The 25,439-nt window shown below is 38.3% G+C and overlaps 1 protein-coding gene across 2 annotated transcripts in view; it reads right to left on the minus strand.

Moving 5' to 3' along the window:
* The window catches only part of CACNA1I (calcium voltage-gated channel subunit alpha1 I), a 297,225-nt gene that overhangs the window by 72,236 nt on the left and 199,550 nt on the right, over positions 1-25,439 (minus strand). For both annotated transcript variants that reach the window (XM_088141549.1, XM_088141550.1), the window contains 5 exons: positions 20,920-21,079; positions 18,259-18,574; positions 16,246-16,338; positions 10,933-11,239; positions 8,377-8,786 (listed from right to left, as the gene is read on the minus strand). In XM_088141549.1, coding sequence (XP_087997675.1) covers positions 8,377-8,786; positions 10,933-11,239; positions 16,246-16,338; positions 18,259-18,574; positions 20,920-21,079 — 1,286 coding nt within the window. The remainder of the gene's footprint in view (positions 1-8,376; positions 8,787-10,932; positions 11,240-16,245; positions 16,339-18,258; positions 18,575-20,919; positions 21,080-25,439) is intronic.

Genomic DNA, 25,439 nt, shown 5'->3' on the forward strand with positions numbered 1-25,439 from the left:
ATTTAAATGTCAGCCAGTGAATCGTTATTCCTCTTTTTGTGTTGTGAGCCACTCGGGGCTTGTCAGTGAATGTGGTATATAAATTAAAGTCACAACAGCAGCAGCAATGAGAAATAATTAAGGTAGAAAGATAGAGAATGGGAGGTAGTAAGGGGAAAAGTTAATTCATAATTACACCCACCCACATAGCTTGAGAAAAAACAGCCGTATAGGGCAAAGAAATATCCTCTATTTCTTCAAAGATACAAAATTAGAGTGAAAATCATTACTTGCTTTATGCCCTAAGTGCCAAAAAGACTCTTAGCAACTCTTACAAAAGATTCCAAAAAATATTTCTGAAATCACTATTGATTGAGACTTGAAAATCCCTGACTAAGCTTAGTTAGCTTAGTTAATTTTAAAGCAGCAGTAGGCAATTCATATTCCCCAACCCTCCCATTTATGTCTCTCCCAGCACTGGGATCATGCTGACATTTAAACAGCAAAATGACCAATTTCAGCAACACAATTTCAGGCTATTTTTGTTTGGAGAAGGTTGGAGGACTTTAAGGTGACAATGGCAGTGGTGTGCCTCCCAGAGGCTTGGCTTCCATTCCTAGCCTTAGAACTCCTAAACAATGTAAAAAACAACAACACCAAATTCCAACCAACCCCCCCCTCCAAAAAAACCCGCCCCACCCCACGGACCAAAGAATTCACCCAAAACAAAAACCCACAAAAAACAAAAACCCAACCAAGCTGAAACATTCTGGTCAAACCTCTTCATTGCATCATGTGATGGTCTCCTGTGAGCCTCCAGAAGAGTTAGAGACATGAGTTGCAGATACCTCATGGTATCTTTTTTGTGATAAAGTGGTATGTAGACAGATAGACAGACATTAAACAAACTAAGGTAGGAAAAAGAAGGGTTTTCATTCTGTATGATTGTTAGCACTTTCCTGTCTCCCTTAAATTATTGTATTGTTGGAAAAGATAAAAGAAAAGGAGGAAGAAGTGTTTGAACTTCATAATTTAAGATGGGTCTAAAATGGGACTAAAATAAAAAGAAGACCAAACTAATAACCGCAGGTAGAACAACCACACTTAGAATTGACAATGAAGATATTAAAGTGGTGAATAGAAAACCCTTCTTTTTCCTACCTTAGTTTGTTTAATGCCTTCTGTCTTTTAGGATCAACCATCAACAGTAGAGGAAACAAGCAGTCAAGAAATATGCTGCAGACTAGCCCTTGGTATAGCAGCCATGAAGCCTTGGAAAAGATATTCAAGTATGTCTATACCTATGAAGATCAGAATAGTGCAAGCCATGGTATTCCCTGTGACACTCTATGGAAGTGAAAGTTGGACTTTGAAGAAGTAAGATAGGAAGAGTATTGATGCTTTTGAACTTTGGTGTTAGAGAAGACTCCTGAGAATACCATGGACAGCCAAGAAAACAAACAAATGGATCATCAAACAAATAACCCCAAAGTTCTCACTTGAGGCACACATGATCAGGCTTAGATTATCCTACTTCAGATACATTTGCAGAGACCTAGCTCTCTGGAGAAGGCTGTAATGCTGGGAAAGCTGGAAGGAAAGAGGAGATGAGAATAACCCACAGCAAGGTGAATAGACCCAGTTACAGTAGCGATGGGGGCGGCATTGGAAGAGCTGAAGGACCAGGTTAGGGACAGATCATCATGGAAAAAATCGATCTGTGTGGTCACTAAGAACAACAGTGAAACAGTCCAGTTAAGTTCCTTTATTTGCTTACATCATATAGACAGAATCCTGTCAGACTAAATCTATACTACTGCAATTAGTGGATTCTGTATACCCTGGGAGATTCTAGGGAGTGGCTATTCTGAGCTTCTTATACTTCCCACGCTCCCCCTGTGGACTGTGTTGTCTTTTGTCTTCTTTTCCTTCCTGGAATGCACCCCCTCCTTCCTGATAGCCTTGCTCTCTGTTGCTTTCCACCACAAATGCCAATGGTAGTATGTTGTGTCTGGCCCTGAAGCAGTCCTTCCTCAACCTGGGGAAGGTTGATTGTTTATGTGCCATCAAGTTGGTGTTGACTTTTAGTGACCATATAGATTTTTTCCATGATAATCTGATCCTTCAGGTCTTCCAACAGCGCACCCACTGTAATTGAGTCCATCCACCTTGCTGCTGGTTTTCCTCTTCTTCTCTTTCCTTCCACCTTTCCCAGCACTAGAGCCTTCTCCAGAGAGCTAGGTCTCTGCATAATATGTCCAAAGTAGCATCTATAAATACGGGTAGTCCTTGGTTACCAACGGCAATTGGGACCAGAATTTCTGGTGCTAAGCAGCGTGGTTGTGAAGCACAACATCATGTGACCATGCTGCTTAGTGATGGAAATTCTGGCACTTCCAGTTGCCGTCATTAAGTGAATCACTGCAGGTTATTAAGTGAAGACGTCATGTGGTCGCCATTTGCAACCTCCTGCTGGCTTCCCCATTGACTTTGCTTGTAGGAAGCCAGCAAAGAAGGTCAGAAATGTCAATCACGTGACTGTGGGACGCTGCAACTTTGTAAGTATGAGGACCAGTCGTAACTACTACTCATTCAGCACCATCATAAGTTTGAGTGGTTGCTGAATGAGTGGTTGTTAAACAAGGACCACCTGTATCTTTCAGATTGCTAAGTACCTTTAGCTATCAAGTCTGCTGTTCTGAGAGACTTTGGTTTGGAGGATTATCTTTTTTGCCTAGTTGAAACCAGAGAGTAGTAGCAAATCTACAGCAAGTCCAGAAAGCCTCAGTTGATTGATTCACTGTGATAATAATGGTGAGGGGTGGTCTTTTCTCAGAATTAATGGTACCAGGCTGTTGGGGAAAAATATAATCTTCAGCCAGTATCTTATGACTAGCCTCCATGTTCTTACCTTTATTCTGGACATTTCTATCTCAGACCTGAATACTGCATTGGGAACTCTTTGGAGCTGCAAATATGGACCTTACAGATTTTGCTTGGATGGACTTGAGTATGTTTCTCTTTATATAAAGTCTTACTTGGGTTCCATATGAGGTTTTAACCTCAAACAATTTTAGGGCAGCTGGTATTAGTTCTCTTCCTTTGGTATAAAAGAACCTCTTAATAGCCATTGACAATTTTGAAATTGTTTCAGCTACAGTATATCTTCCTGGTGGGCTGTCCAAGTCCTCTGTGCATGATATGATACCAATCCTGAAAAATACAGCCTGCAAAAGGTCAACGAACTCAGCTCAACCACCAGGACATGTGAACAGTTCACACAATGAACTTGCTAATCACCCCCAGCAGCCCCTCGTTAACAATTCAATAGAAGAAAAAACCCTGCCTAATCCCCAGGAAGATACACATAGATTCTGACACCAAAACAAGCAGCCACTCAGTAACCCAACCCCCCCACACACACACCCAATGCCCCCTTTCCCCCCCTCAGATCTCTATAAATACCCACAAAAAGGGTCACATCACCCTGGGCACAGAGAGAACTGCTCCTGTCTGTGCTCCTGCACTCTGAAGATGCTGGTCACAGGTGCTGGCGAAACGTTAGGAAACAAAACTTCCAGAACACGGCCACACAGCCTGGAAGACCCACACCAGCCATCGTATGCCGGCCGTGAAAGCCTTCGACAATACAAATAGTACATTATTCCAGGCTTACACAGATTTAAAATAAACAATTCATTTATTTCGGGCCTAAATCTTTCTTTGACTATGTGGCTGCTGGATAACTTTTCCCTTGTATAAGTCTTTTGCTGAGATCTTTTTGCATACTAGCAGGTAATTATCCAAATTGTCCTCTCCCTTTAGTCACCACCGATTAAAATGTTACCTAGTCATCTTTGTTAATCTTTCTTTTATGTCAGATCTTCCCATTTTTAAAAAAACATGATTTCTGTTTTTATATTGCTCTCCTCTGAATTGAGCATCAATTTTGTTTAGGCTGAGCTGCCTAGATTAGTGCTTATTATATAAAGCAGTGGTTCTAATCAATCAAGGCCCTCTTAAAAGGCAAATGCCCACACTATCTGATTCACAGACTATGAGTATTCCATAAACGTACAAGAAGACTGTGGGCAGGTTAATCAGCCAATGTGAATGGTCGTCATACATTGTAAAAACATGGAAAATGGCATTTTTCATGCTTACTGGCTGCAATCTGATAAAGCATTTACAGAAAATACACATATATTTTGTTAGGGACTATGGTTGGTTGATCTGATGTAGGTGAAGGCTGAATATGAATGACTTCCAATAGCTTTACTAACCTTGAATAGGTCTTGGATGCCACTAAATAGTAGATCCCAGTCAGGAAGTAACTTCCTCATCTTTACATCCTGCTGCATACAGTACATCTGCCTACATCATTTGTTAAGCACAGAGACGGCAGTTTCCTCCTGACCTTTGTTCTCATTTCTATTTCATTTTATTCCTCCCTACCTGCTCTCTCTCTCTCCTGTCTGGCTATTAACCATATCTACAGAACTACTCACAGCAATACTCTTGCCATTTCACAGGACTGTCATACTACAGTAACTCTGCTAATTCCAGGCTCTTATGCTTACAACACCAGTGATAGAGTCCTAGCTTAGATTACTAGTGTTATCATGGGCACTGGCTTAGTTGTGCTGAGTTCTTTACAATTGAAAATGTGATGGCACTAGAAGACACTGTCCCATTGTTTATAATGCATGGAGCTGAATAACTGGCTCTGTTTCACCTTGAACTGTTCTAAACAACAAACAGATAGATATGACAACTGGTGCCATAAAACAGGCACCAATCATGCCAGCAGGTTCTGTAAAAGAGAAAAATGATAACAACAGGAAGAGTTTTGTTGAGTTCTGTTAGAGGTAGAACAAGGACAATAGGAAGATTTTTTTTTTCAATATTTCAGGTTTCAAAGCAAACTATTTAATGTGCAGAGATCAGGCAGGACATCATCTGCTATAGTAGATGCATAGAAGCATTAAGAAGTGACCTGAACTCAAAGCAAATGAATTGGAAGTTAGTGTCACAAAAATGGCGATGAGGAATCTTCAGACCACAATAGGTGAGAGAAACTCTTTGGCTAAACTGAGGGATCACTGACCCTGTCATTGTCTTCTCTGTCATGACAACATTCCTTCTTGTTCACATTGTGACAACTGCTTTGCTGCACTGTTAACAAGGCTTGCTTACATGGAAAATCCTTGACTGTATCAGTCATCAATTCCCAAGATATCAGCTGCTTTCTAGAATGTTTTTATTTGATGGGAAAACAGTAGATACTATCTAGGTTTCCAGGTTCATTGAAAAGTTTTCCTACATCTTTATCTTGTGATAATCAACTCCTAGGATTTTGAAATATACCAGTTTCAGTGATACAGTTGAGGTGCATATTTCTGCAAACCAATGATTAGAGCAGAATTAATAATACAGAGAGAATTTTTAAAAAGCTGAAGGTGATACATGTTGGGAGAAATCAAACATTAGATAAATGTTTAACTGAAATGTCCATTCATCTTTAAAAATACTTAGGGTCAATAAACCCATAATTTGGATGGCATATAATTTATTGCTAATTTTTTTCAAGATGGTACCTGACTTGGAATTATTACCAATGATAACCAACACAGAGCTACTTCCTACCTCTTTGCTATATTTTTTTAATAAAGACCAATGGTGCATAGGTTTTTAAGTAAGATATCAAACAAATGTCCCATTTGATAAACTTAAAAGTTCCTTAAAAGAAATCTGAATCATGGTCAAAAGAACATCAGCAATGGGCCTAGAAGCAAGCACTCATATCAGCTGAGGAACCCAGGGCCTGAGTAGAGTAGAATCAGGCTCAACCAATAGCAGAATTCACACATACACAAAACAGTATTACCATTGAACCCATTTATTGATATATTAAAATATTCTGAAAGGCAGTCTTCTTCAACCTGAGGCCCTCCAGATGTGCAATAATCCAATTCATCTAGAGGACACCAGGCTGCTGGAAAAAGGCTGAAAGAGGGTGTATCTCAGGAGATGAGTTTGATGGGGCTGGAACAGTATTACCATGCCCAAAAATATCCTACTCAACCTTCCCTAATCTGTTGCCTTCCAAATATATTGGATTATAACTCCCACAGTCCCTAGATAAATATGCTGCACAGGGCCAGAGAGTATAATCTGTTTTAAAAGTACCCAGATTATTCACTTTCCACAGACCACCTATTATTAGGATGCAGTGACTGGGAATACATCATGTGGAGGAACAGAACTAACTTGCAAGAATTAATTGCTGATGATTAACATGTGTTCTAAATTGTGTCCATCAACTTATGTGAGGTCAAACTATGGCTGTTCTTGTATGATGTGAAAAAATTGAAACAACTCTTGGGGGGGAAATGAAGTAAAAACCCTTTAAAAATTAGATTAGTGCATTTTTTTTCAGAGATGTCACTATTTAGATTCTAAGCCTGCAGGCAGTGTTTACTTGCTTGTTTGTTTTAATGAAATTATTGTATGGCATCCAGTGCTGAACCATTTTACAGATAATAACAACTACAGTCATTATTCCTGCACTTACAATCTCTTAGTGCATTGTTCCCACTTTTTAAAATAACCTTTGCAAGAACAAGGGCTGTCAAGCTCCCCTTAAAACAAAAATTCTGCCTAGAATTATAAAGATTCAAATACACATTTCTGAGCCTCACAGATTTGCCTTCAAAACAGCTTGTTCCCTTGCCCCCACTGCAGTCTGCTACGCCCCCACAATGGTAGGACTCATAGGCTTTGAGCTTTAGGCTGTCAGTACAAACATTTCAGGTCTGGCATAGATGGCTTACAACACACTCAAATGACAGTGAAATGGTACCAATCATTAAATGCTAGGGCTTGGACAGTGGAGACAGCTACATTTATGGATGAACAGAGTATTACCACTTCTTTCTTATATTAATCCATTCTTCGGCAGACAGGAACACATAAAAACAGTGGTTCTCAACCACTCTGTGACTTGAGTGGCAAAAAGCTTTCTGGAGCTCAAGTCACCTGATTCTCTTCTACCCTGTTCAGACAGGCTGTGCTTCTGTGTCTCTTAATTAAGCTGGAAATAGTGGCAAGCTGATGGATTTGCTTTGAGCAGAGGGCGAAGTGCCTGTGCTGTCTCCAGAGAGCATATTAAAGTAAACCAAATAGACTAAGGATTTCAGTTAGCTAATGAAGGAGAATCAGCTCAGAAGGAGGGGAAGAGGAGGAGGAGGTGGCAACAAGGAGAATAGACAGGGAGGGATGGGCAGTTGAATGGAATTGAGAGGGAAAAAAAGAAGATATACATCTGATATGAGGGCTAGATACAGAAGGACAAAAAATATGGAAAACCAAAAGAAAATCACAGAACAATAATAACTACCTAGATGGAAATAGAGAAGAATGAACTCAGTTCAGGACATTCTCTCATTTTTTTTCTTTTTTTGTTAAACTACATTTGCTTAGCAGTGAACACATACACTTAGCTTAGTCCTGAAAAATTTTAAAAATGTTTAGTTTTTATCTGAAAACCACAGTAGGACAATGCATTAATTAGAATTCATGTAAGTAAAATGTCACTAAACACTTTCCAAAATGGATACAGAAAATTGCAGAACAAATAGATTTTAATTTTCATTAAATGAAATGACAGCTATGACTCTTGTTTGGTTCCAGTAGTCTTTGGTGCCATTGAAATCTGAATTTAGCATAGACTAATTTAATTTGTACAACTCTTCCTACTTCTCCATCTCAAAATGGTTATGTATTAGAAATTTTCAGTACCTATATTTTTATTTTTCCCTATCCTTTCAATTTTGTTTAATATCCAGATTAAAGATGAAATCTGGATAATTAAACATTTAGTAGCAGTTTTGACATTTGGTTGGTCCTAATAAATGTAATTCTTTATTTGGTTTTGGGATCTAATTAACCAACAGAGCTGCTTAATGTCTGCCTCATTCATCTGTCCACATTTTCAAAGGACCAAATATGCTTAGTTCTAAGACTCTGGCTTCAGTCTACCAAGCATGCATGTCACTAAAACCCCTCCAGTAAGATTTATATCCAACAGTATCTTCATTCAGTGATGACACTGGGGTGATATGGTAGAGTCTCTTTCCACCTTCTTAATCTTTCAACTCAACATTTAATTGCTGCTGCTTGATTGCATTGGTGGCTCTGTGGCCATATAACTCACCAGTCCCATAGGTTGCCAAATTCCCAAGATAGGTAAACCAGTTGGGCAATGTCATGTTGCTGTCCACAAAACGTATCCTAGTGGTTGCAACTTGCTAATTATCCATCATTTTGAAACTTTACAATTTTATCCCAGGATACTGAATTAATTTTTTTGGTTTCGAGTGCCCATCAGTCCCTTACCTGCTCATGGTGCTCAATGCCCATGCTGATGGTATTTACAAGGATGGCAATCATGATTCCACGGTTGAAGTATTTGCTTTCCACGATTCCCCTCAATTTGACTCTCACTTCTTGCCACATGTCATTGCAAAGTGTGAGCTGTCCTACTTCTTCTCCATCATCCTCTTCTTTTTCCAAATCTGTGTTAGACTCCATGACTCCTTTCCCTCCATCTCCCTCTTTGTCACAGGCTTTCTCTCCATCTTCCTGATCCAAATTGACACTTTCGAGCACCGAAAGTCTTTGGGTTGCTTCCTGTTGGACCTTGTAACATTTTGGGCAGTTGCTGGGTTCAGAGGCCAATGTCTTGGTAATAGGCTGACCAAGTCCTTGAGGCGTATAATCAATAGAAGAATGTTTCCGGCAACGTGCTGGTTAATAATACATGCAGGGATTCAATGTAAGGTTTAAAGATGCCCTTTTCATAATACAGTTCTACATCTCAATATTTAATTATGCAAAGCAACTGGGTTGTTGGCCATTTTAACGGAGAAGAAAATGAAGCACTGGAACTGCTAGTGTTAAGCATCTCATCAGAGACTTTAAATGGAGATTGCTTGTCTCTAAGAGATACGCTCTACTTCAGCCACAATAGATTACACTCGATTGTGTTCAGCTGTGTAGCAGGCAGGGAATAATTCTCTAGACTGCAAGAATCATTAAATAAGGGCCATGACCTGTATGTATCATACTGGAGGTTAAAAAAAATTAAACGCTTGTTTCGTAAAAATCTAGGGAGTCTTATTGATCTCATAACACAAATATTTCAAATATAATATACTGTGCATATAAAATGTGGTAAGTCTGTCTTTGCTACTACATAATATGTGAAATCATCCAAAAAAGCTTATCTTGGCAAATGGAGCAGAACTAGAAAGGCATATCTGACTTGACAAGCATATGATTTTTTTTTTTTTAAAGTAGCACTGGCAAAGTCACTTCTGCTGATTTTCTACAACTAAAATAATTTTGTAGGATCTAAAAAAAACGGCTATAGATCAGTGACAAGCACATGCATTGCACACAAAAGATTCCAGTTATAATCCCTGGCACTTCCAGGTACAGCAAAAAAGACTCCAGTCTGAAATCCTGGAAGGATGCTTACAATATAAATAGTAAGGGACAAAGCTTGTAGCCTGATTTGTATCAAACCAAATGTCCCAATTCATCTGAACTATTTTCAATTAAATAGTCAGTAAAGCAGAGGCCAATAGCATAGTCCTGCAGGTACTAGGTACCATAGTGCTGCTATTTGGCATGGCTGAATCTGGCAAAGAGGAAGCAGCAGTTCTCAGGCTAAACAGAACCATTATATAAGCATTAAGCTGATGTCTCCCAACATCAAAGCCAAATTTCCATGGACTCAAACAGGCAACAGAATTTCAACCTTGGAGTATGCATAGTATGTATGTATGGAGTATGTATATTTGATTTCTGTGTTCTGCTATAGGCCAGTATCTGTATATGGTGTATATCTTGTCTGCACAATAAAGCAACTAATCTAGCTGTGTTATGTCTGTGAACTTTTGTTGTAACTATGTTCCTGAATATGGAAGAAATGTCTGGGAGTTTAGATTTACTGCTGTGGCTGGTATGACATCTGACACACAGATTTAAGATGCACTTTTTAGGTGACTCAAATCTTGCAAGATCACCGCCAGATCACATGAGATTTTAGTGTTTATGAAGGCAATCTTGTGAGAATGCAGTGACACCATGTCAATCTTCTCACATGGACTTTTGGAGTAGGCCGGCTATAACAAATTTTAAGCTTTGTCACACAAGATCACATACGATCCTGGTGGTGAGTTTCCAGAAGTCTTGTGAAATTTTGGTGATTTAAAAATAATTGTTTTGCTATCCCATGCCCTTGTACCAGATCGGCTTGAAAAGGTCACTGACCTTTACTGTAGACACCTCTTATCTTTTTGATAAAAGCTAGTAATTTCCACAGTTGTATTTATGTTTGCCCACTTCTTATTCTGTATCATTCTCTGCTGTTAAATCAAGAAACTTACATAATGTATCCAATAACATATCGATTAAACATAAATTCTCGAATACACTCTCCTATGTTTATGCATCCTATATAGTGCCTTCCATTAACTTAAGTATAGGACAGGTGTTTTAAGTAGGAACGGAAGATAATTTTGTTCAGTCACCATTTTTAGTTAAGTAATCTCATTTTAATTTCCTTGGCTATTACACAAATCATGATTCAGCTATCCTTCAGACTGAACTCTGAATTTTGGGATGCAGTTCTCTGCTCAAAATGTATATACAACTTTCCATATGTTTCCAGTTAATATAAACTGGATATACAAATGCATATTTTCTGAGGAAGTGTGTATCATTTAAATGTAAAATTTTCAACATTACAAAAGTATCTACAGAAAATGGGAAAGAACAATCTTATGATTGATACCTTGTAGTCTGATCCACAGTGAAGGCCTTACCAATCATCTACATCCCCCCCCTCCCCCGCCTTATTTGGCAGGCTTAGTCTACAAATCTTACTATATTGCCTCTGGTCTTTTCCATTCACACTCTGTTTGGCAGTGCCTGACTCTGTTTGGCTGAGGCGACGATCTTGCAGGCTGTTGTAGAAGCCAAGGGTACGACGCTTGGCTTTACGAACAATGTGGCAGACATATTGGAAGATCTCTTCATAACAGTCTCCTGGTTCCATGTAGCTGGCCACAGTGCTGGAGGACAGGTATCGTGCTCGCTGCTCTTGCATCAGTTGGTGTTCTCGTTGCTTGGTCTCTGAAAATTGGGTGGCAATGACTACCAGGCACAGATTGATCATAAAGAAGGAGCCCACCTAGGAACCAAGAGATGAAAAAAGCATAATTAAGGATCGGGGGGGGGGGCTAGAAGGTAGAAAAAAAGTAGAAGACATGAAACACGGGGGGCGGCGGGGGGGGGGAATCTAGAATCCAAGGATTGCAAAGCCCTTTTCTCAGAACCTGTAACTCACCCTGACTCCATTGTTAAATTTCAGCTATAAGGTTGCTGAAAATTAATGCCAAATTTTCCTGCCATTTTAAGGTGAAATTGTAGAAACACTACAGAAACACTACAACATAACCCTCAAAAAGGTTTAACACTGTTAAAACACCCTAAAACCAGGGAAACTCCATTCCTGCCCACATGTGTGCATGACACAAGCCACAGGATTTACATCACTGACCTTCCTTTCCCATTCTAATAGTTAACCTTCCTTGCTGTGTTCATGGTAGCTCTCAGCCACCAAAAGGTCACAGAGACCTGTTGAAGATACAGCTGAAATGCTGTTTCATAGCATCTATCGTAACTTGAGAAATTTTTATTCTGCCTTTCCACCTGACAAATGGCTTCAATAAGCTGACAATAAGCAAAAACAAAAACATACAAAGAATATATTTTAGGGGCCCAATGGACCCTTCGATGAATGTGCACAAGATTCATCTTTTCTCAACCTGGTACCTTCCAGATGTGTTGGGCTACAACTTTCATTGCCACCTATATTGGCTGCAGATATATTTTAACAACAGGATAGCACCAGATTAGGAAAAGAGAATTTAGGTTGTTTTTATTCTCTAGTTAAAAAAAAATCAAACATCTCTCTTCTGTGCATCTCCTTTGTTTTTAAAAACACACAATACAATATAACAATATTTATTCTTCTTTTAAAAACTTAGGAAGAATATCCTTACTAGTAGTTCTGGTGTTACTCTAAAACCATCTACAGTCTTATTCTTAATTTAAATGTCATGAAATATTTTTTACAAAGAGGACTCAAAAATGTTATGTAGATCTTCATGTCATTCCAATTAACAGTAAACAATCACTGAATTTATCTTTTCAGCATTCATTACTGTGTCCCATAGCCCCCACCCCATAAACAAAATATTATTTGCTATTATCTGGTGCAACCTGACACAAATATCAGGATAAAAATAACAAATAAGCATCTTTCTAAATATCTTTCAAAGTTCAATCTGCCTAAAAAGCAACTGTATAAGCCCCAAACTAGGAAGAGGTAAAAAAAAAATTAAGGGCGAATTTAATACTGCCATCTCCTCAAGTCATAAAAAGAGGAGGAAAAGAGTTACTGTTTTTCCACCTAACAGCATTCAAACATAATTATCCACAGAATAGACCACGATGCCCTTCTACCCTTGTTGCACAGCTTGCCTAGACAAAGGTGCTAGAAGGCTCTATTGGATAGTCAATCCATTCACTTTTAGCAGTTCAAAGGGGCCTGGTCTCTGCTAGCACTTGAATTAGCCTTTGAAAAACAGCCTTTCCTGGCCAGCTTCAGAATAGTTCACCGTTTCAAAATAAAATAGTTTTTTAAAGGTTTTAACAGCTATTTTAAAACACTCAGGCTGAATACTGGGAAGAAATTCCTATTGGCAAGAACTGTTACAGTGGAACAATTTGCCCAGAAAAAAATGAGGGATTCCTACTTGCTGGAAGTTTTTGAATGAGGGCTAGAGGGCCAGTTGCTGGGACTGGATATATTGTAATGTAAAGTCCTTTCCATCTCACACCTTCTGTGTTTTTATGAAATCTGTTCCAATGGTATCCACTTTCATTTCAGCTCATTCACTGTTTCACAGTCTGGTATCAACAGGGTGGAGAAAGTTGCTTTAGAATTGTTAAATATGTGCAGTATTTGGATCCAAAGCTGGAAAGGCCTTTGGATCTAGTGTGAATGCACTCACAATACCTGTCAACAACATCTTAAAGAAGTTGCTTCCTTAAATGCTGTTGACAGGTACAGTGAGTGCACTGATGCTGGAATCAAAGGACCTTTTCTGCTTTGGATCTGAATACCTGCGTATGCTGTTTGACTTATACTGATCCCTATAACATCTGAGAAATTTGCCAAACAAATGCTTTTCTTTTTCTACATCCTTTAAGACAGGATTCTGAAAGCTCATTCCAATTCCAAACATGCACTCTATCTTCCTTTTTGCTTTATTATTGTCTTCCTGTTCATAGAAACTCTGACTAGGCAGAAATTGTGAGTATCTTAGGTTATGATTCTTTCACAGCAGCTTTCTGCAAATCAGTGCTTCTCCAAATACTGTATTTTAGAGTTTAACTTTTATAATCCCCTCTCTTTGTTTGCAAACAAACAAAAAAACAAAAGAGCAGGGGTGGGGGGACTCCCAGAAAAGCAGTGTTTTAGCATAATAGAAAGGGTGGGAAGTTTAGCTTCAAGTTATAGAAAGAGAGAAATGGAAGAACGGAGGATTATAGCCTAAGGGCACTGCTTCAACCATTACTGTGTGCTTTGACCACTGTAGGTTGATTGCAGAGGAATATTTATGCTGGGGCACTGAGAAATTAGTAAAAAGATATAATCTTAACAGACACTAGGTCTCTGGGTGGCTTCTGCTCTCCAGTGTTGCCATATATGGAATGAAGATGTATGTGAAGGTATATCATACCCAGAATTATGGACCCCATCAACTTTTGCCTCACTACCTACTTTCAGTTTGATGGACAGATACACCAACAAATCAGAGGAACATCTATGGGATCATCACTCTCAGGACTCATAGCAGAGACTGTAATGCACTGTCTAGAAACTATAGCACTCCCACACATACAACCAAAAGTAAGGATCCAGTATGTAGATGACACCTTTGTCATAATAAGAAAGGAACAACTAGAGAAGACATGTGAAACAATCAACAACATCTTCAAAGGAATAAAATTCACAAGGGAAAAAGAAAGCAACAACACATTACCCTTCCTGGATATCCTCATCAGCAGAGGAAATGACGGCAAATTAGAAACACAAGTCTATCAAAAAACAACCCATACTAACCAAGTGCTCCATTACCAAAGTAACAACCCAACCTCCCACAAGAGGAACTGTATAAGAACATTATTCAGACGAGCACAAATGCACTGCAGCAACCCAGAACACCAGAAAAAGGAAACAGATGGCCAATGCAACATCTTCCAACAAAATGGATACCTACACAACTTCATCAAAAAATGCCTGACCACTCAACCCACTACAACACAACTGACACAAGCTATGAAAAGGATAACACTACCATACATCAAAAACATCTCAGAAACAACCAACAGACTATTACAACTACATGGCATCACCATAGCACACAAACCAATTAAAGCCCTCCAAAACATCCTAGGTAAACCAAAAGACCCAGCAGCCCAAGAAGAAAAAACAGGAGTCATCTATGTACAACATATAGTATAAGGACTGTAACAGCCACTCTGTGGGACAGACAGGCAGAAGACTAGCAGAGCACATCCATGTGTCAGAAGACACAATGAAAGTGTGACACTTCTGCAGTCAGAAGACACAATGAAAACTCCTTAATCTCACAACACATGGACAGACTTAACCAGTTTCAACTGGGAAACTGTAGATGACTCCTGTTTTTTCTTCTTGGGCTACTGGGTCTTTAGTTGGTTTATGTGCTACATTATTCAAATGCACTGCAGTAACCCAGAACAGCAGAAAAAAGAAACAGACCACCTATATAATATCTTCCAACAAAATGGATAACTATGCAACTTTATCAAAAAGTGCCTGGCCACTCAACCTACTACAACACAACCAACCAACACAAGCTATGAAAAGGATAACACTGCCATACATCAGAAACGTCTCAGAAACTACCAACAGACTATTACAACCACATGGCATCTCTGTAGCACACAACATGCATAAACAAGAGGGGATGCTTGTAAATCAGTGCTACTTCTGCCTGCTCCTTAAAGAGTCCCAGGAGCTCAGAACCCTCCACCCCATTTTAAGGTAACCAGTTAAATAGCTTTTCCAGTCAGTCCCTTTTTCTGTGTCCATTGATTCCTGCAGGCACTGGTTCTGTTGCCTTCTAGAACCTAAACACAGGGCATTTCAGTGGAATTATCACATGGTGGAACACTTAGGAATCTATAAGGCAAGAGCCAAGAATAAATAGTTGAGGCCCTATGCGTAAAGGATAAAGAACATTCTCATTCTCAAAAAAAAAAAAAGGTGTGTGTGTTAATCATCATCCTTGATATTCTTCAATCCAACAGTGGCTTTGTTTAAAACACTTCCCTCTTTTCTTTTCCCATTAGTTTTTATCGCTTTTTAAAATCTCTTGCTCAAATCATAGGTGTGGATAGAAGCTAAGAAACACAGGAAGTCTAAATGCCTACATCTTCTTTTGATAAATAAATGAAGTTGGAACAGCTGCAAGTCTTGTGATTTATTATTATATTTGCTCATTTGACCTAAACATAAACAGTAAGAGCATAAAATGGTATAAAAATAATACAAAAGTGTACAGACCTTTTTTGTGTACAGAATTTCCTATCACAGCCTTCTTCAACCTGATGCCTTCCAAATGGACTGGATAGCTAATATCTATGGCCACCACCCAGGCTGGCTGGGAATTCTGAAAAGTTCAGATGTTTTGTTGCCACTTTAGTAGTTAGTGTTCAGCTCTGACCATCACTAAGCTCTTTCTTTCCTGCCACATACACTTGTGGAATATTCTACAAGTCTGTTTAAACTGTAAGCTCTTGGATCATGTTTATAAATTAGTACTTAAATATGATAACAGATTTCAAAGAACTTGGAAAGAATTCAAGAATGGCAAAGTCAATTTGATTCATGAACTAGAATGATTTTGCTATTTCAAAGAAAGGATTTGAAATCTGTGTCTCCTAGAATTACTTGCAACAGGTATTTGACTTCAAAGAACATAAATGTCCAGCTCCCTGGTTTATTGGGATATAAAATTTGTTTCTCTCATGTGAAGGACATAAATTTTATCTACTCAGTGAAGGGACTATTGTACTTACAATGATCAGCAAAATGAAGTAAATGAAGTTGTAGAATGAATGAGCATCCATCACATAATACATAATCTCCACCCACCCTTCCAGAGTGATCACCTGAAAGAGGAGAGAGAGAATAGGGAAATTATCAGTAACTACAAGGAGATAGGTTATCCAAATTTGTCATAAGGTATTTTAAGGAAACCCTGCCAAAAGCAAAGTGAGGAACTCCTTATGGCCCACTAAAGCAACTTCCCCTAACCTGATGCTCTCAAAAGATATTAGGTCTGAAACCTCCAGAATTATCAGCTGCATGGGTATTCAAATTCCAAAATATTGCAGAAGGTTGTATTAAATTAAAACTAGTATGACTCAGCCTCAGTGGCAGAGAATCAGAAGTTATTTCATTATTTAAAACCAATGGGTTTTAATAAATAATATTTTATAATAAATAAAAATATATTCAGTTTAATTGGATTACATACATAGATGACAACTATGATTCTATATTCCCTGTTAGGCTTATTGCAATTTAATGGGAACAGATGATCAACAGGCATATAGTTAACTCCTGGCTGCAGTTAACTTGAATTCCAAAGACCTGCTGATAGGTTGAGAAATAATTTAAAATCAGGTAAAAAAGTTGTCACAAGAAAGTTGTTAGGAGCAACACCTTCTAGACTTAATAGGTAAATAAGACATCCCATGTCATCGCATCTCCCTACTCCTCAGAGTCCCCCTTTTCTCTTGAAGATAAAGCACCTTGGATTCTGGGATTAGATTTTGGGTGCATTTTTCTCTGCACTACTAAGGTAGGTCTCAGTTGAGGAGGAATTATTAACCTAATCTCTACTAGGTTGCAATACTATCACTCCTATTATGAGCATACCATAGTTCTTCAGTCCACCAGGACTGTGTGTTCCAAGGAATCTGGCTGACTCTATGTATAAATTGTTCCAAGCTATATTCTTCACTCTGAACAGCAGACTTGGCTTCAACTCCTGTCCCTAGGAACTGGGGGCAGGGGGAGGAGTGATGAAATCTACTTTATGATGCAATCACCACCACCCACACTTAGGTGTTTGCATGGGACATTGTGATGCAAGTACAAGGGCAGAGCTTGTGTTGTGATATCATGCCATACTGTACATTTGATCATTTGGGCATCATTGTGGTTAGGAATACTGCATACATCTAGGTGTCTGTCCATTTTTTATTACATTTCCATTGCTAACCTTTTAAGAATAACTCCTCTGGTTATTCATCTGTTTTAGAGAATAGAATTATGTTTGTAATATAATCTGTTCTGAACTCCTACACTGACTTCCTAACCTCAGGCATGACACAGCACACTGTTCTCTTGCCAACATCCAGTCCAAGGTATCTGCTGTATGAAGTTAGGGCTAAAATTCCTTCCCCAGTTCCATAAACAGAAGCCAACTGGAGAGCAAGTAACTCTCATTTGGACATTGGTAAGAAATAATGTCTTCAAACTATATTTTATAGTATGTTAAGGCAAGGTGACTTGTGCCCCCAGAGCTTCACATAGTGTTGCAAAGGATTGGGTGTGATCCCCACAAATTTTGTCAGAACATTTTAAATATCATGAGGAGTAATTGTATCAGCTTCCTTAATTTAATGTCTTAATTCTATTTGAGTTTTAACTTCTTATTTTTCTCATTTTAGATTTTATTTTTCATCATCTCCTTCTTTGTCATGGTTCTGCCTACTGGGGAGTGCAGCTCTTGGCAGACCAAAGTGTAGCTGCCTTTGCCAAAAGGCTGTGCATCCCTGGCTTAGAGGCATAGGACTGCTTCATGCCACTCTCCTGAAATAAACCACAGTTCTCAATATCTGTCACTTGAGATAGACACTGCCAGCATTCAAATAAAATTAAGCAAACAGGCCCATTTCTGTTCTTTGCCGCAGGAAACAAAGTATCTTGGGCTGGCCCTGGATAGATCACTCTTGAAAAGGTGTTGTGGGGACCTCATCTTTGGAATGAGTAGAAAGCTTAGATAACCTGACTCAGATTACCTGGAATATAACAATCCATGCATAGCCAATATTATCAAAGTTGATTGCCCCTTTGTGTGGATTGGCATTGCCTGTACGACACTCATTGTAATACTGGTTCCAGTTAACGCACATGCCACTGACGTTGAACTCCTGCCTGACCGAGGTATAGTAGAAGTAGTCATCCTTGTCCAAGCAGCATTCGTGACCCCGTTCTTTCAGGGGCGGTATCTCTTGACAGCCCATGATACCATTATCGCCTGACAGTGAACAGATGAAGGGCATTTCATCGTCCTCCTCAGGTTGATAATAGGGAGGAAGAGTGATGTTACCTTGTCTGAAAGAACACATGAACAAAATTGTCATGGCAAATATTATAGTTAATAATACCTGTGGACACTGTCTAGGCCACTCGATCAAAAAAGCTTTACAATCATCTACTGCAGCAAAAAAAAATAAAAAATGATCTAGTGAAGCAGAGGATTAATAATGTTATACATTCAGAGATATTGGCTGGATTAGAAATATTAATAAGAACAATATGAGTAAAATGCTTATATTAATTACAAGATCCAGTTTAAGATCCAGTTTCACAGCTGCACACTTGTTTGTCACCACATTCCCCATAGAACACTAAAGCCATAATTTTCTATTGTGGTCAATGCTTGCTCTCCAACCCAGAATTAGAAAGCAGTAGATTCCTAATCAGAAAGTCTTCTCCAAGTGTTAAAAACAGAGTGGAAACTAACTTTATTATTCTCTTTTTGACAGCTCTACCATTAGTTTTCTCAGTACCATAGAGCAAAAGGACTGAAAGAAGATTCCTTCTTCCTGTGTTCAGCTCAATGCATTTAGATGACCCCTTGCAACCAGGAACCTTGGGCAGGTACTCAACAGAATGAATGAAGGATCTCCTTTTTTACTCTTCTTATTCAGCTCAGAAAATTTGGGAGTTGAAGGTATGGGAAACCTGGAAATGGGATTAGCATGTGTGGTTCAGCTTCCCCTCTGTGTTTCAGCCTGAACTCTAGAACAGGGTTAGTTTGTAATTATTGGTTGGAGAAGAAATGCTAACTACTATTTGTTTGTTCAGGTGTCATAGCAAAGTATGATATGGAGAAGGAAACCAAAAGTTTGTGGCTCATTCAAGATGACCCAGACCAATAGTTTAGAGGATGATCTGAAGTGAATTATAGCCCCAAGCAAAATCCAATTTCCGCACACTAGGGAAGAGACGTTGAAAAAGGCCAAAGAAAGAGTATGTTCTCATCCATTTTTTCCTTGAGTGGAAGACTTGTGACATAGTTAGAATTAAAATAGACAGCAGATGCTTCCTAGAGCAAATGGGTAATCTGGTATCATGCCAGCATATGGAATCATTAAGCATACTTATTTCTCAACATCTGATAGCAATACTTCCGACAATATTGAATCCAAACTTGGAATAGGAGAAGTAAGCTCACAAAAATAAAAATATGTAAAAATTAAAATGGAATGAATGAATGATCTAAAAATATTGTAGCGCAATTTTAAACGAGTTTACCCATTTTACAATATGCTTCTTTACTCATGATATTGCTTCAGATGTATACTATAATGCTTTAAAATGTAATGTGAATTCAACAAGTGCATGTTTGTTACTTACTATGTACAGTAAGAGGGCAGAAAAACCACAGGAAATGCATTAAAATGCTACAAATGCTTTATAAATATGTACCATAAAGGTACATCATTAGGAAGTCCATGTTGGCAGCAATTCTTGATATGATATGAATCATAATATGAAATAGCCTTTGGGCAAAGCAAAATTTAAAACTACATACTTGTACCATAGGCTAGACTTCTACCACTGTGTAAAATTACAGAGAGGAAGAGTTAAGAATCTGCAAGTGCCAACACCTTGGAGATCCAGACAGGGAAACAGAAAGGTTAGCACCACAGTTCTCCTTGAAGTTACCACCCAGTATCATATATCATCTGTTTCAATAGTGGGAACGAATGTGGGGAAACATATGAGAATCTATTGAGCAAAACCTGAAAGGGAGAAATGAGAGAGGGTGTGGTTGTTTACTATGCAGTCTTACCTAACCTGATTCCCTTCAAATGTGTTGCACTACAGTTCTTAGAATTGACAGATCATTCTGGAGGACAATAGCAGTGAATAGTCCAACATCCATCAAGGGCACTGGGTGGGAAAGGCAGGTAATTCCAATAGTCAGTTGTTTAAAAATATATATATACAAATTTTAATAAAGAATATATTTTTAAAAATATACATGCAAATGTTAATAAATTATAATAGTTTGAACATGTAAGCATATACTTGAAGTTGTGGATTCTCCTTCACTGAAGAACAGAGGCCAGAAATCCATGTTCTCTGTCTGGATTTTCTGCATCAAGCAGAGAATTGGACTAGATAGACCACATGGTTCTCTCCAATATCTTTGATTTTATAACAATCTTTGAATTTTCTTGTTGATGGCATACATAATCATACAGCAGTAATTTCAACATCCTCACAGGTCCCTTTCAAGAAGCAGATGGAACTTTTAGATTTTGTACACAAGGAAGAGGGAGTTAGGGACTGGAATTAGCTCAATATCAAAGCTCAAAGAAATTGAGGGAGGACAGAGGCTTCAGAAACATGAAAAGGAAAGAGAGAATCATTTCCTGAGCACTCACATTGTCAAGTTCTCTTCCATGAAACAGCGGTTTCTCAGTAGACCAGCCCACAGCTGCACACCGATGATCCCAAAGATGAAGAAGACAAAGAAGCAGAGAAGCAGAACATTCCCCAGCATGGGCAGTGTGTCCAAGAGCAAATTCACCAATATTCGCATGCCTGAGAGAGGGACCAGGGCCAGGGAGGGAGGGACAGATCACCCCACAGGAGCAGAGGTTGAAGATGGAAAAAGAAAAGAAACAAGGGGAAACAAGGAAAATATGGTAGTAAGACCAGAAGAAGTAGAGAAAGGAAGGTAACAATATAGAAAGAAATCCTGAATGGGGGGAGGGGGGGAGAAGGAGGCAGCTAGAAAACTTACAATAGATATGCAGCTTTGAATTATGTTACAATAATACATTTAGTCTAATGGTTGATCCAGCCAGGCTGTTCCTGTTATATCTGTTCTTATAAATAGATTCTCATAAATGTCTGCAATATCTAAGATACAGGAGGCACTTCCTATTTTTAGTTTTCAAGATCCAAAATGTTAAAGTAAATCAAAAATACCTGACATTTTTAAATTGAAATACATTCTATATCATGGATATGGTTTAAAGAAAGCTTCTGTTTAGGCAGTTATACATTTAGAAAAAAAAATCCCCTAATGAATATAGTATTTTAGTACCTACCTGTTATTACTGTTGGATCCTGATCAACTGAATATTACGCTCTTTTTATGCACGTATTCTTTAAAATTATCAGGATTCAAAGAAATTGTTCAAATGTGGGTTGGCTCTCTAACTTTGCTAAGCTAAGAGGTTGATCAGTAGATCAATGATAAGAATGGATTGTGCCTTTTTCTAAATTAATCATAGTGCTTGTGTTCTCCATTGTACCTTGCATTTCAATAATCCTTTTAACAAACAGTAACACTCCTAATCCCTCATTTACTTCCCTATCTTCTTCTGAGACACCTCACTCTACTGGATGGGTCCAGGGAATTTCATCTAACAAGATGCTGCATGTAGGGCAGTGTATAATTGACTAATTAGCTATTTATAACTAGTCTATTACTTCAAATGGCTAGGGAGGGGAGGGGAAGGGAGAGGGAGAGATAAGATTAGGATTCTGTGACAACCCCCTGAGGCACTAGCTAATCCCCTTTCTATGCCCTCTGTTATATAATTAGCTACATTATTTTGTGCTTTCCTCTTTGTCTCATTTTCCCATGTCATTGTTTTCCAGCAATTGGGAATAAAGGATTCTCTGGAAAAAAAAAAAAAGTGCATGGAACTGAGCTCCATGAACAATTAGAGTATTCACAGATGAAAGTATATATGTACAGGCATGGGTTTAATGCTCATGAAAGCATTCTGGGTTTTTGTAGCCTCATTTCTTTGATGTTTATAAAAATCAAGCCACAGCAAGAGAAGAAAACAACTCACATAATACCAGTGATGAGAGATGGCATTTATGTATCTAATCACTTATCATACTTAACTCCAGGGACTCCAATTTTCATCAATAAGATATAAATGATGTAAAATCATTTTAACCATTGTATGTCTTACACAGTTAAAAATCCCCTGATTTAGTCCTTTACAAGTAAATGAATAATAAATGATGAAGGACAAAATCCACCAGTCCTTCTTGCCCATATAGCAAATGATATTTGGTCATACATGCGAGAGCTAAGCAAACAAAAGGTGTGAGAGAACATAAGGATGATTGCATGGGGATTGAATCAACAACTTTTATGTAAGAGTTATATGGCCAGGCAGGTACCATAAATGAATGGGAGAATTGTGGATGTGAGCCTTAGTACTACATGAAGCCAGTGGCAGGAAAGATGAAATGGAATGAGAGAGTCTATGAAAATGTTCTCCAACATGGTGCCTTCCAGTTGCCTTTTACTACAGTTGTCTTCATCATCCCTGCTGGCTGGTAATGAGAATATTAGTACAACACAGATCAAGAGTGCCAAGTTTGCCTTAGGGAATTTGTAAGAAGTTTCATACCAGGTAGAGATGTATAGGGCAGAAGGTCCAATAACAATTTATCTGGGGAAAGCCCCAGCGGGGAAGCTCAGTCTCGTTTACCTGAGACCAAGCCTCACTGGAATAAGTGGGATTTATTTGTAATAAACGTGTCTAAGATTGCTCTTCTAAAAAAAATTGCAATGCCTTTTTAGGATGATTACTTTATGCCATATTTTAAGTTTAGTGCAAATAATTTAAATTATTTTATGAGCTAATTCTGGGGGAAGGAAGAATGTTGCAACAAAATGGGTTACCTGCTTAATGCTTTTGGATGCCATTAATACAGTTCAGCAGAAAGCAAGAGTGCTTACATATGAAATCTCTTCCAGTAAAATATATATAATTAATCTATCCCAAATATTTTTCTACTTGCAAACATCCATTGGTATGTTTTAAAAAGTAATTCCATGGGACATATACTTCTCAACTCAATGTAATTCATCTCAAGTATTCAACAATGAAATTGTCGGGATACAGCCAGGTGAAGATGACTAGAGGTATTTAATAAGATCACTGATAAAGAGGTAAAGTCTGATGCAGAGGAGCTTAAAACCAACTAGTCAACTACTGGTTACTTGGACTGAAATTTCATTTACATTAAAGGGATTTACTTCTGACTTTGTAGCTTCAGAATGAAAAACACATTGAGCTTCAGTCAGGTGAAATATACTAACTGGCTTTAAAGAGCTTGCAAAATAACACCATCTGAATGGTGCCATTTAAAGTGTGAAATAAAAACCTTATGGACACATCAACTCTTTGCTTGATTATATTGTTAATTCTCAGTTCTTGAAAACAATTTGATGCAAACAGTAGTAAAATCTGAAAGCTTTATTATCACCTCATTCCTTTGCCAGAGCAAGGAGGATCCATCAGTTTTCCTAACACTGGCAGATGTTTTCTATTTTTTTTAAATATTGTAGCTTTCCGATTTGTAATTAAGATGGCATTAAAGTGACAGCTTTTAATATAGGGATGTTTTTCTTCCTGTAGAGATCTAAGGAAGAGACCATCCTAGTACAGCTACAACTTTATAAAGACAGTTAAGGAGTTCATTTTTAAAAAGTTTGCATGTATTCATTTTGATAAAATGTTCTTTGTTAGCAGGAATCCAGATGTGACTATAACATATGAAAAAGAACAGTGATCCAATAAATAGCCAGTGCCAATCTAAAGTCCAACTATTAGGGTTAATTCAAAATTTTATCCCCTCTCTTCTGGAATATAGCATTAAGAAGCCATTATCTGTTTTCTGAGCCATCAAATTATTCAAGATTAGGGAGACCCATGCAATATAGAATTAGCCACATGTGCTGGGGATTATGAGAATTGTCATCCAATATTTGGGAGGCTACTCTAAATGTTAAGTAAGGACAAACTGCTTTTAGTCTTCTAGGTCAAAGCATACCTACTTGCATGATGTTACTAGCAAGCACGGAGCAATTTACTCAATAGGTATACGACAAGGTCACAAATGCATTGTCTAGTGTCTTAGTAACATGCATAGGAAACCACTAGGAACATTCAAGTACTTATCACTCTTATTCTTTCCAAACTGTTGCAGTACTATGTAAAAAGTGATACCATTTTATGAAACACAAGTCTTGACTCCTGATCAGGTTGTGCTCATTATAAAGCAGCACTGGAACAATCCAAATAGCATACATAGCCTAAGGTCTCAGCCAGGTGTCAAGGTGGCATCGCTAGTTCTGCCTGTTGTACCTCTGAAAACTCTTCAATTTGTTTCAGCATGTCATTTTCTTCCTATCCTTTCTTACTGAAGAACATTACTATGCAATAAAAGCCAAGCAACAGTGCTTTCTGCAAAAGAAAATTAGTTCCAGCACGTTCAATATGTATAGTCATTTAATTAAAGTTTTATTCAGTCAAAGTTTTGGGGGTTCATGCAGACCATAGGTGTTATATAAATGAAGCAGCTCACGGCCTCCATCACCAACATTATTGTCATTTCAGTGCTAAATAAAGACCTGGCTATTCACCTAGACTTTAGGAGCCATCACAACAGCTTGTCTTTTCATGCAGTTTTGTCCTGAATGCTTTAGGGTTCAATTGATTTCTTGTTTTTACTGATTGACATCTGAACTGATGCTATTTGATGTAGGCGAGGTTAACTTTTAGTAAATGAAAACAAATTAATATTTGCCTGTGTCTGCTAATTAGTTTAGAAGGACAGAGTTAGCTCTAAGTTTTGTCTCTGCAGTTGGTAGCAGAGTGAGAACTATGACCCACTTCCCTTCTCATACAATAATAGAACTTGGGATCAATGTGATAACAACTGAATGTTAGGGGCACTCTGTTCTCCCAGTTGTTTTAGAGCAGATTTACAATTCACACATCACACTTGAAATGAAGTAATTTTCACATTTTTCTCATATGCCCATTCTGGTCTGAAATGTGGCAGAAACTGTGAGATTCAGATGGCAAGCAAGTTACTTTGGGCCCAACAGGCACCTTTTCAATAATGGTTTGTAAAACAA

Source organism: Python bivittatus, unplaced genomic scaffold (assembly GCF_059951505.1).
Source record: "Python bivittatus isolate LINGU-HERP-01145 unplaced genomic scaffold, Pbiv_v1 ctg000330_np1212, whole genome shotgun sequence".
Taxonomy (NCBI): Eukaryota; Metazoa; Chordata; class Lepidosauria; order Squamata; family Pythonidae; genus Python; species Python bivittatus.